The sequence below is a fragment of the Saimiri boliviensis genome, chromosome 7 (assembly GCF_048565385.1).
Source record: "Saimiri boliviensis isolate mSaiBol1 chromosome 7, mSaiBol1.pri, whole genome shotgun sequence".
In the NCBI taxonomy this organism is placed as follows: Eukaryota; Metazoa; Chordata; class Mammalia; order Primates; family Cebidae; genus Saimiri; species Saimiri boliviensis.
In genome coordinates this window covers 32,337,601-32,351,795 of record NC_133455.1, presented here as the reverse complement: position 1 = coordinate 32,351,795, position 14,195 = coordinate 32,337,601, and the positions used below count along the sequence as shown (strand labels likewise).

The 14,195-nt window shown below is 38.0% G+C and overlaps 1 protein-coding gene across 2 annotated transcripts in view; it reads left to right on the top strand.

Annotated features, from left to right (window-relative positions):
• GAS2L3 (growth arrest specific 2 like 3) overlaps positions 1-14,195 on the top strand; it is a 77,000-nt gene that overhangs the window by 52,975 nt on the left and 9,830 nt on the right. For both annotated transcript variants that reach the window (XM_003929605.3, XM_074402353.1), the window contains one exon: positions 2,184-2,325. In XM_003929605.3, the coding sequence (XP_003929654.1) occupies positions 2,184-2,325 (142 nt within the window). The remainder of the gene's footprint in view (positions 1-2,183; positions 2,326-14,195) is intronic.

The following is a 14,195-nucleotide window of genomic DNA, read 5'->3' as shown; positions in this document are numbered from 1 at the left end:
TGACACAAGAGCAGAAAATCAAACACCGCATGTTCTCACTCATAGGCGGGTGTTGATCAATGAGAACACGTGGACACAGGGAGGGGAGCACAACACACTGGGGTCCGTTGGGGGGAAATGGGGGAGGGACGGGGGGTGGGGAGGTGGGAAGAGATAGCATGGGGAGAAATGACAGATACAGGCGAGGGGACAGAAGGCAGCAAACCACACTGCCATGTGTGTACCTATGCAACAATCTTGCATGTTCATCACATGTACCCCAAAACCTAAAATGCAATTAAAAAAATAAAAATATTTTTTAAAAAATGCTATTTTGAACCCCAGATGATGTCTATAACCTGTCATTTAGTGTGTATGCACATATACACACACAAATCAAATTGAAGAATAGTTTGTTTATGTGATGTTTTATGGATACAAATATGTGTATAGTTGTGCAGAGATGTCTCACCAAAATGTGAGTGAGAGGATTTCAGTTGATACTTTGTATTTTGCTGTTGGTTTGATTTTTTTTTTTTTTTTTGCAATGATTGTATATTCTGTATTTAATCAGGAAACAAACTTTGAAGCTTATTTTAGTTTTGGAAATAAATAGTACCAGGAAGAATGTACAAGGAACTGGTAATAGTGGTTAACTCTATGGAAAGAGAGGAACTGGGGGTAAGAACTGGGGGAGAAAGACTTAATATCTTACTGTACTTATCGAATTAACAAAAATCATATTCATGAATTGCTTATACAAGCAAAAATTTAAACCAAACCATAACAAAAAAAATCCCTTAGCCTCATGAGAATTATCTACTCTTGGACCAGATAGTAAAAAAAAAAAAAAAATAGTAAAATTCCGTGTAACTTAGATCATCAGTTTTCAAAGAACTTTAATTAAGAAGGAGCAACTACTTCCTTATTTGATAGTCTTCTCAAGAAACTCAGAACCATCTTTATGAATCTGCATGTAAGGAAGTAAGCAAAAATGGGTGTCTGTGATTCTTTTTTATTTTTTATTTTTGAGAATGAGTCTTGCTGTGTTGCCCAGGCTGGAGTATAGTGGCACGATCATAGCTTACTGCATCCTGGAACTCCTAGGCTCGAGTGATCCTCTCACCTCAGCCTCCTGAGCAGCTGGGACTTTAGCTATGGGTCATCACACATGACTAATATTTAAAAAATGTAGAGATGGGGTCACACTATGTTGCCAGGCTGGTCTTGAACTCCTAGCCTCAAGCCGTCCTTCTGCTTTTAGCCTCCCAAAGTGATGGGATTACAAGTGAGCCATCATGTCCATCTGTTAACTTTTAACATAGCAATAATTTGAGGTTTGTATTAAACTATGTATAGAGAGACATATCATAGAGATGTGCTTTGAAATTATTAGGCTGTCAGTTTTAATTTTAATTAAGATTCTTGTGTCATTTTATAAAAGAGGTGAGGGACCCTACTGCTAATTTTGACCAAATTGTTTTTCTGCGAATCATTTTCTGAAATATTCTTTAAAGTAGCAATCCCCGGTCTTCATGCACACATTGCACATTATTAGATTAGGATTCATAAGTTTCCTGGAGTTTCTAACTTTAAGGACTGGAACAGAAAGGTAGATAATCCACAATTACTGTGTCATTGCATTTAGTATGTGTTCTATGATCATCACCCAGTTTCATGGAAGACAGTTTTTCCACAGATTTGGGTGGGGGTTGGTTTTGGGATGAAACTGTTCCACCTCAGATCATCAGGCATTAGATTCTCTCATAAGGAGCATGCAACCTAGATCCCTTGCATGTGCAGTTCACAATAGGGTTCGAGCTCCTATGAGAATCTAATGCTGCCGTTGATGTGACAGGAGGCAGAGCTCAGGCGATAATGCATGCTTACCCACTGCTCACCTCCTGCTGTGTGGCCTGGTTCCTAACAGGCCATGGACTGATACCATTCTGTGGCCCAGGGGTTAGTGACCTCTGCTTTAAAGTAAGATAAAATAGTTTTTGAAAGTGTCTTTTTTCTCTAAAGTTGTGTACTTTTTAGCTACAGGTGGTGGATTAAACATTTGTTTAATGTCAAAATGAATATTTAATGAAATATTCATTAAATATTAATTCAAATAATTAAACATTTGTTTAGTAATGTCAAAATGAATATTTAATGAAAATATCTTTGATACATTTTTGAAACCATTTTGTCTTTTCTAGAACTTTCCAATGAGAAAAGTGCCCTGTAAGAAAGATGCTGCATCAGGTTCATTCTTTGCTCGAGACAATACCGCAAACTTCCTTCACTGGTGTAGGGACATTGGGATTGATGAAACTTACCTCTTTGAATCTGAAGGTTTAGGTAAGTGATATTGTTGTCATTCTTGTTTTTAATGCTTATTAGGATGTCTTAATATCTGTCACCTCTAATATTTCTTTCAAAATAAGGACTCAAATGCCTCATCTTATTTTCCTAGAAAAATGTATACTTTAAATATATGTAAAACTATTGGAGAATCAGATACTAAATCAAATATATTAACCTTTTCACTTAGTGTTAAAGATTTTATGTATCTATAATGCCTTAAAATTGTAAATTCCTAAATGAGTTGGCTACAGGAGGGTTCTGGACTAATGCTTTAGTAATTAATATTTTCATTAAGAATTACTCTACCAAGTCTAAATTAATAGTAACTTCCCTTTAACCAGATAATTATGAAAATGACAGAAGGCCTAATAATGTGTAATTGTGGTGTTTAGCTTTCATTTCCTTTAAGTCAACAGAAGTATCTGTGCAGTGACTAAAGTGGTAGGTATTTAAGTTTTATACTATATTTGAAAGCATTTATATATGTGTACATACACACCCACACCCCACCCACACACACTGAATTCATAACGTGGTAAGTGCAGCAGTGTGCCACAGGCAGTGGCTGTGGGAGCTATCTGTCCTGGTAGAGGTATTTTTTTTTTTTTTAAATCACTGACATTGTTTAGAATTGCTGGTTTGTGGTAATAGTAAAAAGCAAACTGACTTTTAGTTGGTTGTATTATTGTTTTAAAATTCTCTCCTGACAGTGCACACCCTTATTGCTTGCACACAGGATAAGCTGCCTCCCATTTGCTCTGCATCCGGGCATCCCTACCCGGTGTAGAGCATGCAAGGGATGCTATTTTATCCCTCTGTTTGCATCTTGCTTTAGATCCAGATAGGCTGATCATTATTGACACTGTAGTTTATATAATGGCACATCTACTTTCTAGAGAAAGTGGAAATGCTTTGAATTCTCTAGTTTCTAGTTTATTGTTTCTGAAAGGACATAAGATTGTTATATACTTCTCATTTTCAATGAAGACATCTTCTCACTGTCCTTAAGGTCATTATAGGACTAAGTAAAGCACTGTCAATACCAGTAATTCATTTCTAGGCAGTGAACCGAAGAGCTAATATTTTACTCTCCAAAGGTCTCAGAGATAAGCTTCTTAATTTTTTACACTTTGCTAGCAACTCAAAGCTGTTTTATGAAACAAATATACTATTTTAAGTTACTTAGAAAGTATTTACGAAAACAAGTTTAATAAAAATTTTAGGATAAATTTCTCTTTTGGTATGAATTTTAAACTCAAATGTAGGCTTTTTATTGCTTTGAAAGTATGTGCTTTGTGCTTGGGGTATGTAATAAATGCTATTCATAAATCAAAGAACAATTACCATTTCTATTGGGGGAATCAGTGCACATGCAATTCATGCACACATTGCACATAATTAGATAAGGATTCAGAAGTTTCCTAGAGTTTCTAACTTTAAGGACTGGAACAGAAAGGTAGATGATCCACAGTTACTATATCATTGCATTTAGTATGTGTTCTATGATGAGGCTTAAAAAAATTTTTTTTAAAGGATCTCTGTTTACCTTTGTATTGTATTTCCTTTTAAATGTATTTTTATTTTAAAAATTGTAGTAAAATGCATAAAATTTACTATCTTAGGCCGGGCATAGTGGTTCATGCCTGTAATGGAATATCGTAAGGTTCAAGCCCCTATGAGAATCTAATGCCACTGCTGATTTGACAATGGGCGGATCACCTGAGGTCAGGAGTTCGAGACCATCCTGGCCAACATGGCAAAACCCCATCTCTACAAAAATTAGTTGAGTGTGGTGGTGCATGCCTGTAGTCCCAGCTATTCATGAGGCTGAGGCAGGAGAATTGCTTGAACCCGGGAGGTGGAGGTTGCAGTGAGCCAAGATAGCTCCACTGCATTCCAGCCTGGGTGAAAGAGAGAAACCCCTCAAAAAAAAAAAATTACTATCTGAACCATTTTTAAGTGTATTAGGTTTCTTTTGTAGTAGCATAAAAATTGAGATGATGTACATAATGTAAAATTCATAAAGTATACTTTTCAGTGTATTTTTTGTATATTCACTATGTTGTACATTCATTACTACTATCTAATTTCAGAACATTTTTAGAAAATCTATACCTATTAGCAATTAGTCCCAATTATTCTCTTCCCTCATGCCAAGGCAACCACTATTCTCTGTCTTTATGGATTTGCATATTCTGGATGTTTCATATAAATAGAATCATACAATATGTGGCCTTTTTTGTCTATTTCTTTTACTTAGCACAGAGGTTCATTCATGTTGTAGCATCATGTAACAGTACTTTATTCCTTTTTATGGTAGACTAATATTCCATTGTATAGATATGCCATATTTTTTTAATCCATTCATCAGCTAGTAGACATTTGGATTGTTTCCACTTTTTGGCTATTATGAATAATGTTACTATAAACATTTGTGTGCAAATTTTGAAGTGGAATTTGTACACCTAGCAGTGGAAATACATCTAGCAGTGAAATTTCTAGATAATATGGTAATTTTATGTTTATCTTTTTTGAGGAGCTATTTTCAAAGTGGCTGTACCATTTTACATTTCCACCAGCAGTGCACAAGTGTTTTAATTTCTCCACATCTTTGTTAATACTTGTTATTGCCTGTTTTTGTTTTTATTATAACCATCTTAGTGGGTGTGAAGTAGCATTTTGTTGTGGTTTTGATTTGCATTTCCTTAAGGACATCGAACATCTTTTTATATGCTTGTTAACTACTTGTATATCTTCTTTGGAGAATATCTATTCAAATCCTTTGTTTATTTAAAAAATTGAGTCATTTATCCTTTTTTTTTAACTTGCAAGAATTCTTTATGTATTCTAGATACTAGGCCCATATTAGATAGGATTTGCAAATATTTTCTCCTAGCCTTTGGGTTATATTTTTACTTTATTGATAGTGTCCTTTGATATACAAAAGTTTTGGATTTTGGTGACATTCATCTTTTTTTGTTGTTGTTTTTGGCTTACTCATATTTTGGGTCATCTAAAAATCCATTGCCTAATCAAGGTCATACATTTTTTTACCTATGCTTTCTTCTATAAGTGTTGCAGTTTTTGCCTCTTACTTTTAGGTCATGGATCCATTTTGAGTTAATTTTTCTATATGGTGGGAGGTAGGGGTTCAAATTCATTCTTTTGCATGTAGATGTCCAGTTGTGCCAACACCATTTGTTGAAAAGGCTGTTTTCTCCTTATTGAATTGTCTTAGCATCCTGTTGAAATTTATTGTACATAAATGTATGGGTTTCTGGACACTTATTTTCATTCCATTGGTCTGTATATCTATCCTTATGCCAGTGATACACTGTCTTGATTACTATAGTTTATAGTAAGTTTTGGAATTGGAAGGTGTGAGTCTCCAACTTTATTCTTCTTTTTTAAGATTGGTTTAGTTTTTCTGTGCCCTTTGCAATTCCATATTAATTTTATCATCAGCTTTTCCATTTCTGGAAAAAAAAAGGCTATTGTAATTTTGGTAGGGATTACACTGAATATGTAGGTCAATTTGGGGAATGTTGCTATCTTAACAATATTATCTTCCAATCCATGAACATGAGATACCTTTATGTTTATAAATATGTTCATATTCATAATCTTTTAAAATTTCTTTCAACAGTGTTTTGTAGTTTTCAGCGTTTTGTAAAATTTCTTTCAAGTGTTACACTTCTGTGATTAAGTTTATTTCTAAGTACTTTATTCTTTTTTGAAGCCATTGTAAATGGAATTATTTTCTTCATTTCATTTTCAGACTATTCATTTCTAGTGTATACAACTAATTTTTGTGTATGGATATTACCTCCTGCAACTTGCTGAACTTGCTTATTAGCTCTGACAGTTATTTTGTAGATTCTTCAGGGTTTTCTTCTATACATAGGATTATGTTACCTGTTTTTCTTTTTGTTTGTTTGTTTGTTTTATTTTTTGAGGCAGGGTCTCACTCTGTCACCCAGGACTGTAGTATAGTGGCACAATAATAGCTCACTGTAGTCTTAAACTCATGAACTCAGTTTATCCTTCTGCCCCAGGCTCTTGAGTATCTGAGATTACAAGTGTGTGCCACCATGCCTGGCTAATTTTTTTTTTTTTTTTTTTTTTGTCTCGCTGTGTTGCCCAGGCTGGAGTGCAGTGGCACAATCTCAGCTCACTGCAACCTCTACCTCCCTCGTTCAAGAAGTTCCTCTGCCTCAGCCTATGGAGTAGCTGAGATTACAGGTGCATGCCACCACACCTGGCTAATTTTGTTGTATTTTTAATAGAGATGGGATTTCACCATGTTGGCCAGACTGGTCATGAACTTCTGACCTCAGGCATTCTGCCCATCTTGGCCTCCCAAAGTGCTGGGATTATAGGCATGAACCACTGCGCCCAGCCATGCTTGGATATATATTTAGGCATAGTTTTACTCTCGTCGCCCAGGCTGGAGTACAATGATGCCATCTTGACTTACCACAACCTTTGCCTCCCGGGTTCAAGCAATTCTCCTGCATTAGCTTCCCGAGTAGCTGGGACTACAGGTGTGTACCACCATGCCCAGCTAATTTTTGTATTTTTAATAGAGACAGGGTTTCACCATGTTGACCAGGATGGTCTTGATCTCCTGACCTTGTGATCTGCCTGCCTCGGCCTCCCAAAGTGCTGAGATTTATAGGTGTGAGCCACTGCGCCTGGCTGCCTGGCTAATTAAAAAAAAAAAAAATTTGTACAGAGAGAGTCTCACTTTTTTGCCCAGGCTGGTCTCAAATTCCTAGCCTCAAGCGATCCTCCTGCCTCAGTCTCCCAAAGTGCTAGGATTATAGGTATGAGCCACCATGTCTGGCCTGTGTCATCTGTTAATAGAGATCACTTTTCTTCTTCCTTTCTAGTCTAGATATGATTTATTTATTTTTCCTGCTTAAATGCCAGGATTACAACCTCTAATACAATGCTGAGTAGAAATAATAAGAGTGGACATCCTTGTCTTTTCCTGGTCTTGAGAGGGAGACTTTCAATCTTTTTACCTTTAAGAATGATAGTGGCTGTGGGTTTTCCCTGGATGTCGTTTATCAGATTGAGAAACTTTCCTTTTTTTCATCGTTTGTTCAGTCATTTTTTTAATCATGAAATGTTGAAATGCTTCTTTGTCTCTTGAGATAATTGTGTGTGTTTTTTCTTTATTTGCTAATAATACATTGCATTGGTTGATTTTCTTATATTGAACAATGTATTTCTGCCATAAATGCCACTTGTATGGTATATAATTCTTTCATATGCTGCTGGATTTGGTTTGCTAGTATTTCATTGAAGATTTTTATATCTATATTCATAAGACATATTGGGTTTTAGTTTTCTCATGGTGTGTTCATCTGGCTACCTTTTGTATCAGGGTAACACTGTCATCCTAAAATGAGTTAGGAATTACTTTCTCCTCTTTGTAAGAGTTTGAGAAAGATATTAGCACATAATCCTTTGCTAAAGATAGCTTAAAATAAAATTGAGGTAATATATGTCTTTTAATGGTATCTCTGAAACATAAGTAATATTATTAAGCCCTTAATTTTTTAGACTTTAAATGCTGTACAAATAAAGGTCCATGGTAATTTTTTATTCTCTTCTTGTTAGCTGTTTTTATTTTTTATTTTTTTTATTTCAGAAGAAAATTTGTTTTTGTTTTTTCTCTTTTTTTAATTCTTTTTTTTTAATTGTATTTTAGGTTTTGGGGTACATGTGAAGAACATGAAAGATTGTTGCATAGGTACACACATGGCAGTGTGATTTGCTGCCTTCCTCCCCATCACCTATATCTGGGATTTCTCCCCATGCTATCTCTCCCCAACTCCCCATCCCCCATTGTCCCTCCCCTATTTCCCCCCAACAGACCCCAGTGTGTAGTGCTTCCCTTCCTGTGTCCATGTGTTCTCATTATTCAACACCCACCTATGAGTGAGAACATGTGGTGTTTGATTTTCTGCTCTTGTGTCAGTTTGCTGAGAATGATGATTTCCAGATTTATCCATGTCCCTACAGAGGACACAAACTCATCGTTTTTGATGGCTGCATAGTATTCCATGGTGTATATGTGCCACATTTTCCCTGTCCAGTCTATCATTGATGGGCATTTGGGTTGTTTCCAGGTCTTTGCTATTGTGAACAGTGCTGCAATGAACACTCGTGTGCATGTGTCCTTATAGTAGAACGATTTATAATCCTTTGGATATATACCCAGTAATGGGATTGCTGGGTCAAATGAAATTTCTATTTCTAGGTCCCTGAGGAATCGCCACACTGTCTTCCACAATGGTTGAACTAATTTACACTCCCACCAACAGTGTAAAAGTGTTCCTATTTCTCCACATCCTCTCCAGCATCTGTTGTTTCCAGATTTTTTAATGATCACCATTCTAACTGGCGTGAGATGATATCTCAATGTAGTTTTGATTTGCATTTCTCTGATGACCAGTGATGATGAGCATTTTTTCATATGTTTGTTGGCCTCCTGTATGTCTTCTTTTGTAAAGTATGTGTTCATATCCTTTGCCCACTTTTGAATGGGCTTGTTTGTTTTTTTCTTGTAGATCTGTTTTAGTTCTTTGTATATTCTGGATATCAGCCCTTTGTCATATGGGTAAGCTGCAAAAATTTTTTCCCATTCTATTGGTTGCCGATTCACTCTACTGACTGTTTCTTTTGCCGTGCAGAAGCTGTGGAGTTTGATTAGGTCCCATTTGTCTATTTTGGCCTTTGTTGCCAATGCTTTTGGAGTTTTGGTCATGAAGTCCTTGCCTACGCCTATGTCCTGAATGGTTTTGCCTAGATTTTCTTCTAGGGTTTTTATGGTGTTAGGTCTTATGTTTAAGTCTTTAATCCATCTGGAGTTAATTTTAGTGTAAGGTGTCAGGAAGGGGTCCTGTTTCTGCTTTCTGCACATGGCTAGCCAGTTTTCCCAACACCATTTATTAAACAGGGAATCCTTTCCTCATTGCTTGTTTTTGTCAGGTTTGTCAAAGATCAGATGGTTGTAGATATGTTGTGTTGCCTCTGAGGCCTCTGTTCTATTCCATTGGTCTATATCTCTGTTTTGGTACCAGTACCATGCTGTTTTGATTACTGTAGCCTTGTAGTATAGTTTGAAGTCTGGTAGTGTGATGCCTCCTGCTTTGTTCTTTTTGCTTAGAATTGACTTGGCTGTGCAGGCTCTTTTTTGGTTCCGTATGAAGTTTAAGGTGTTTTTTTCCAGTTCTGTGAAGAAGGTCATCAGTAGCTTGATGGGGATAGCATTGAATCTGTAAATTACTTTGGGCAGTATGGACATTTTCATGATATTGATTCTTCCTAACCATGAACATGGAATGTTTCTCCATCTGTTTGTGTCCTCTCTTATTTTGTTGAGCAGTGGCTTGTAGATCTCCTTGAAGAGGTCCTTTATGTTCCTTGTTAGTTGTATTCCTAGGTATTTTATTCTCTTTGTAGCAATTGTGAATGGCAGTTTGTTCCTATTTTGGCTCTCTTTAAGTCTGTTATTGGTGTATAGGAATGCTTGTGATTTCTGCACATTGGCTTTGTATCCTGAGACTGCTGAAGTTGCTTATCAGTTTCAGGAGACTTTGGGCTGAGATGATGGGGTCTTCTAGATATACAATCATGTCGTCTGCAAACAGAGACAATTTGACTTCCTCCTTTCCTATTTAAATACCCTTTATTTCTTTTTCTTGCCTGATTGCTCTGGCTAGAACTTCCAGTACCATATTGAATAGTAGTGGTGAGAGAGGGCATCCCTGTCTAGTGCCAGATTTCAAAGGGAATGCTTCCAGTTTTTGCTCATTCATTATGATATTGGCTGTTGGTTTGTCGTAAATAGCTTTTATTATTTTGAGATACATTCCATCAATACCTAGTTTATTGAGGGTTTTTTAGCGTAAAGGGCTGTTGAATTTTGTCAAAGGTCTTCTCCGCATCAATTAAGATAATGTGGTTTTTGTCTTTGGTTCTGTTTATGTGGTGAATTACCTTTATAGACTTGCGTATATTGAACCAGCCTTTCATCCCTGGGATGAAGCCTACTTGATCATGAAGGATAAGCTTTTTGATGTGCTTTTGCAATCAGCTTGCCAGTATTTTAGTGAAGATTTTTGCATCTGTGTTCATCATGGATATTGGCCTGAAGTTTTCTTTTCTTGTTGAGTCTCTGCCGGGTTTTGGTATCAGGATGATGTTGGTCTCATAAAATGATTTGGGAAGGATTCCCTCTTTTTTGATTATTTGGAATAGTTTCAGAAGGAATGGTACCAGCTCCTCTTTGTATGTCTAGTAGAATTCGGCTGTGAAGCCCTCTGGACCTGGGCTTTTTTGGGGTGGTAGGCTCTTAATTGCTGCCTCAACTTCAGACCTTGTTAGGGGTCTGTTCAGGGTTTTGGCTTCCTCCTGGTTTAAGCTTGGGAGGAGGCAAGTGTCCAAGAATTTATCCATTTCTTCCAGGTTGACTAGTTTATGTGCATAGAGTTGTTTGTAATAATCTCTGATGATGGTTTGAATTTCTGTGGAATCTGTGAAATCCCCTTTATCGTTTTTTATTGCATCAATTTGGTTATTCTCTCTTTTCATTTTTATTAATCTGGCTAGTGATCTGTCTATTTTGTTGATCTTTTTGAAAAACCAGCTCCTGGAATTATTGATTTTTTTGAAGGGCTTTTTGTGTCTCTATCTCCTTCAGTTCTGCTCTGATCTTAGCTATTTCTTGTCTTTTGCTAGGTTTTGAGTTTTTTTGATCTTGCTTCTCTAGCTCTTTCAGTTTTCATGATAGGGAGTCAATTTTAGATCTCTGCTTGCTTCTCATGTGGGCACTTATTGCTATATATTTTCCTCTAGAGACTGCTTTAAATGTGTCCCAGAGATTCTGGTATGTTGTGTCTTCGTTCCCATTGGTTTCGAAGAACATCTTTATTTCTGCCTTCATTTCATTGTTTATCCAGTCAACATTCAAGAGTAAGTTGTTCAGATTCCATGAAGCCGTGCAGTTCTGAGTTAGTTTTTGAATTGTGAGTTCTAACTTGATTGCACTGTGGTCTGAGAGACTGTTTGTTATGATTTCCATTCTTTGGCATTTGCTGAGGAGTGATTTACTTCCAATTATGTGGTCAATTTAAGAGTAGGTGTGATGTGGTGCTGAGAAGAATGTATATTCTGTGGATTTGGGGTGGAGAGTTCTGTAAATGTCTATTAGGTTTGCTTGGTCCAGGTCTGAGTTCAAGTCCTGGATATCCTTGTTGATTTTCTGTCTGGTTGATCTGTCTAATATTGACAATGGGGTGTTAAAGTCTCCCACTATTATTGTGTGGGAGTCTAAGTCTCTTTGTATGTCATTAAGAACTTGCCTTACGTATCTGGGTGCTCCTGTATTGTGTGTATATATATTTACGATCGTTAACTCTTCTTGTTGCATTGATCCTTTTACCATTATGTAACGTTCTTCTTTGTCTCTTTTGATCTTTGTTGCTTTAAAGTCTATTTTATCAGAGATGAGAATTGCAACTCCTGCTTTTTTGCTCTCCATTTGCTTGGTAAATCTTCCTCCATCCCTTTATTTTGAGTCTTTGTGTATCCTTGCAGGTGAGATGGGTTTCCTGGATACAGCACACCAATGGGTTTTGGCTTTTTATCCAATTTGCCATTCTGTGTCTTTTGATTGGGGCATTTAGTCCATTTACATTTATGGTTAATATTGTTATGTGTGAATTTGATACTGCCGTTTTGTTGCTAGCTGGCTGTTTTGCCCAGTAGTTGATGCAGATTCTTCGTTGTGTTGATGCTCTTTACCACTTGGTATCCTACTGGAGTGGCTGGTACTGGTTGTTCCTTTCTATGTGTAGAGCCTCTTTCAGGAGCTCTTGTAAAGCAGGCCTGGTGGTGACAAAATCTCAGAGTACTTGCTTGTTCACAAAGGATTTTATTTTTCCTTCACTTATGATGCTTAGTTTGGCTGGATATGATATTCTGGGTTGAAAGTTCTTTCCTTTAAGGATGTTGAATATTGGCTCCCATTCTCTTCTGGCTTGTAGGGTTTCTGCTGAGAGATCTCTTGTGAGTCTGATGGGCTTCCCTTTGTGGGTAACCCAACCTTTCTCTCTGGTTGCCCTTAGCATTTTCTCCTTCATTTCAACCCTGGTGAATCTGACGATTATGTGCCTTGGGGTTGCTCTTCATGAGGAGTATCTTTGTGGTGTTCTCTGTATTCCCTGGACTTGAATATTGGCCTGCCTTGCTAGGTTGGGGAAGTTTTCCTGCCTAATATCCTGAAGAGTATTTCCCAGCTTGGATTCATTCTCTTTGTTGCATTCAGGTACACCTATCAAACGTAGATTAGGTCTTTTCAGATAGTCCCACATTTCTTGGAGACTTTGTTCATTCCTTTTTTCCCTTTTTTCTCTAATCATGCCTTCTGGTTTTATTTTATTGAGTTGATCTTCAACCTCTGATATCCTTTCTTCTGCTTGGTCAATTCAGCTGTTGAAACTTGTGCATGCTTCACGAAGTTCTCGTGTTCTGTTTTTCAGCTCCATGAATTCCCTTATATTCTTTTCTAAGTTGTCCATTCTTGTTAGCATTTCGTCAAATCTTTTTTCAAGGTTCTTAGTTTCTTTGCATTGGGTTAGAACATGTTCTTTTAGCTCACAGAAGTTTCTTACTACCCACCTTCTTGAAGCCTGATTCAGTCATTTCATCACACTCATTCTCCATCCAACCTTGTTCCCTTGCTTGTAAGGAGTTGTGATCCCTTGTGGGAGGAGAGGTGTTCTGGTTTCGGGTGTTTTCATCTTTTTTGCGCTGGTTTCTTCCCATATTTATGGATTTATCTACCTGTCATCTTTGTATTTGCTGACTTTCAGATTGGGTTTCTGAGTGGACATTCTGTTTGTTGATGAGGAAGTTATTTCTGTTTCTTAGTTTTTCTTCTAACAGTCCAGCCCCTCTGCTGGAGGACTGCTGAGGTCCACTCCAGGCCCTGCTTGCCTGGGGATCGCCTGCAGCAGCTACAGAACAATAAGGGTTTCTCCCAGTTTTTTCTGCTATCTTTGTCCCAGAAGGATATCTGCCAAATGTAAGTCTGATCTCTCCTTTATGAGGTGACTCTTTGGATATACAGGGGTCAGGGAGCTGCTTGAGGAGACAGTCTGTCCTTTAGTGGAGCTCAAGTGCTGAGCTGTCAGTTCCGTTGTTCATTCAGAGCTGCTGGGCAGGTACATTTAGGTCTGCTGCAGCAGAACTTGTAAACCGCTTTTTGTTCCCAGGTGCTCTGTCCTGGGGAGTTAGGGCTTTATGAGTTTCTGTTGTGCTGCTGCCCTTTTTGTTTTTCTTTCAGGGCTGCCCTACCCAGCAAAAAGGCAGCCTAGTCACCATCTGCCTGCAGAGGCTTTGCTGAGCTGCTGTGGGCTCCGTCCAGCTGCCGTGTGAATTTCCCTGCAGCCCTGTTTATATGGGTGTAGTTAGAACTGCCTCGGCAATGGTGGCCCACCTCTGTATTGGCGAACTCTCTCTGTAAAGGCAGGTTGCCTTGGCAGTGGCAGGTTGCCTTGGCAACGGCAGGCAGCCTCGGCAATGGCGGGTTGCCTTGGGAATGGCGGACTACCTCCATAGTGCCTTGGTAATGGTGGATGCCCCTCCGCCACAGAGCTGGACCATCCCGGGTTCAGCTGCGCTTGCTGTGAAACTCTCAATCCAGAGAGTTTCTGATTGCTGTTCTTTTGTGGGGGTGGGGCCAGCCGAGCCTGATCACCTGGCTCCCTGCCTCAGAGCCTTTCCACTCTATCCCAGGTGTTCCAGTCACTTGTTGAAAAGGCGCTGAGATCTGTGCGTTTTCCCCT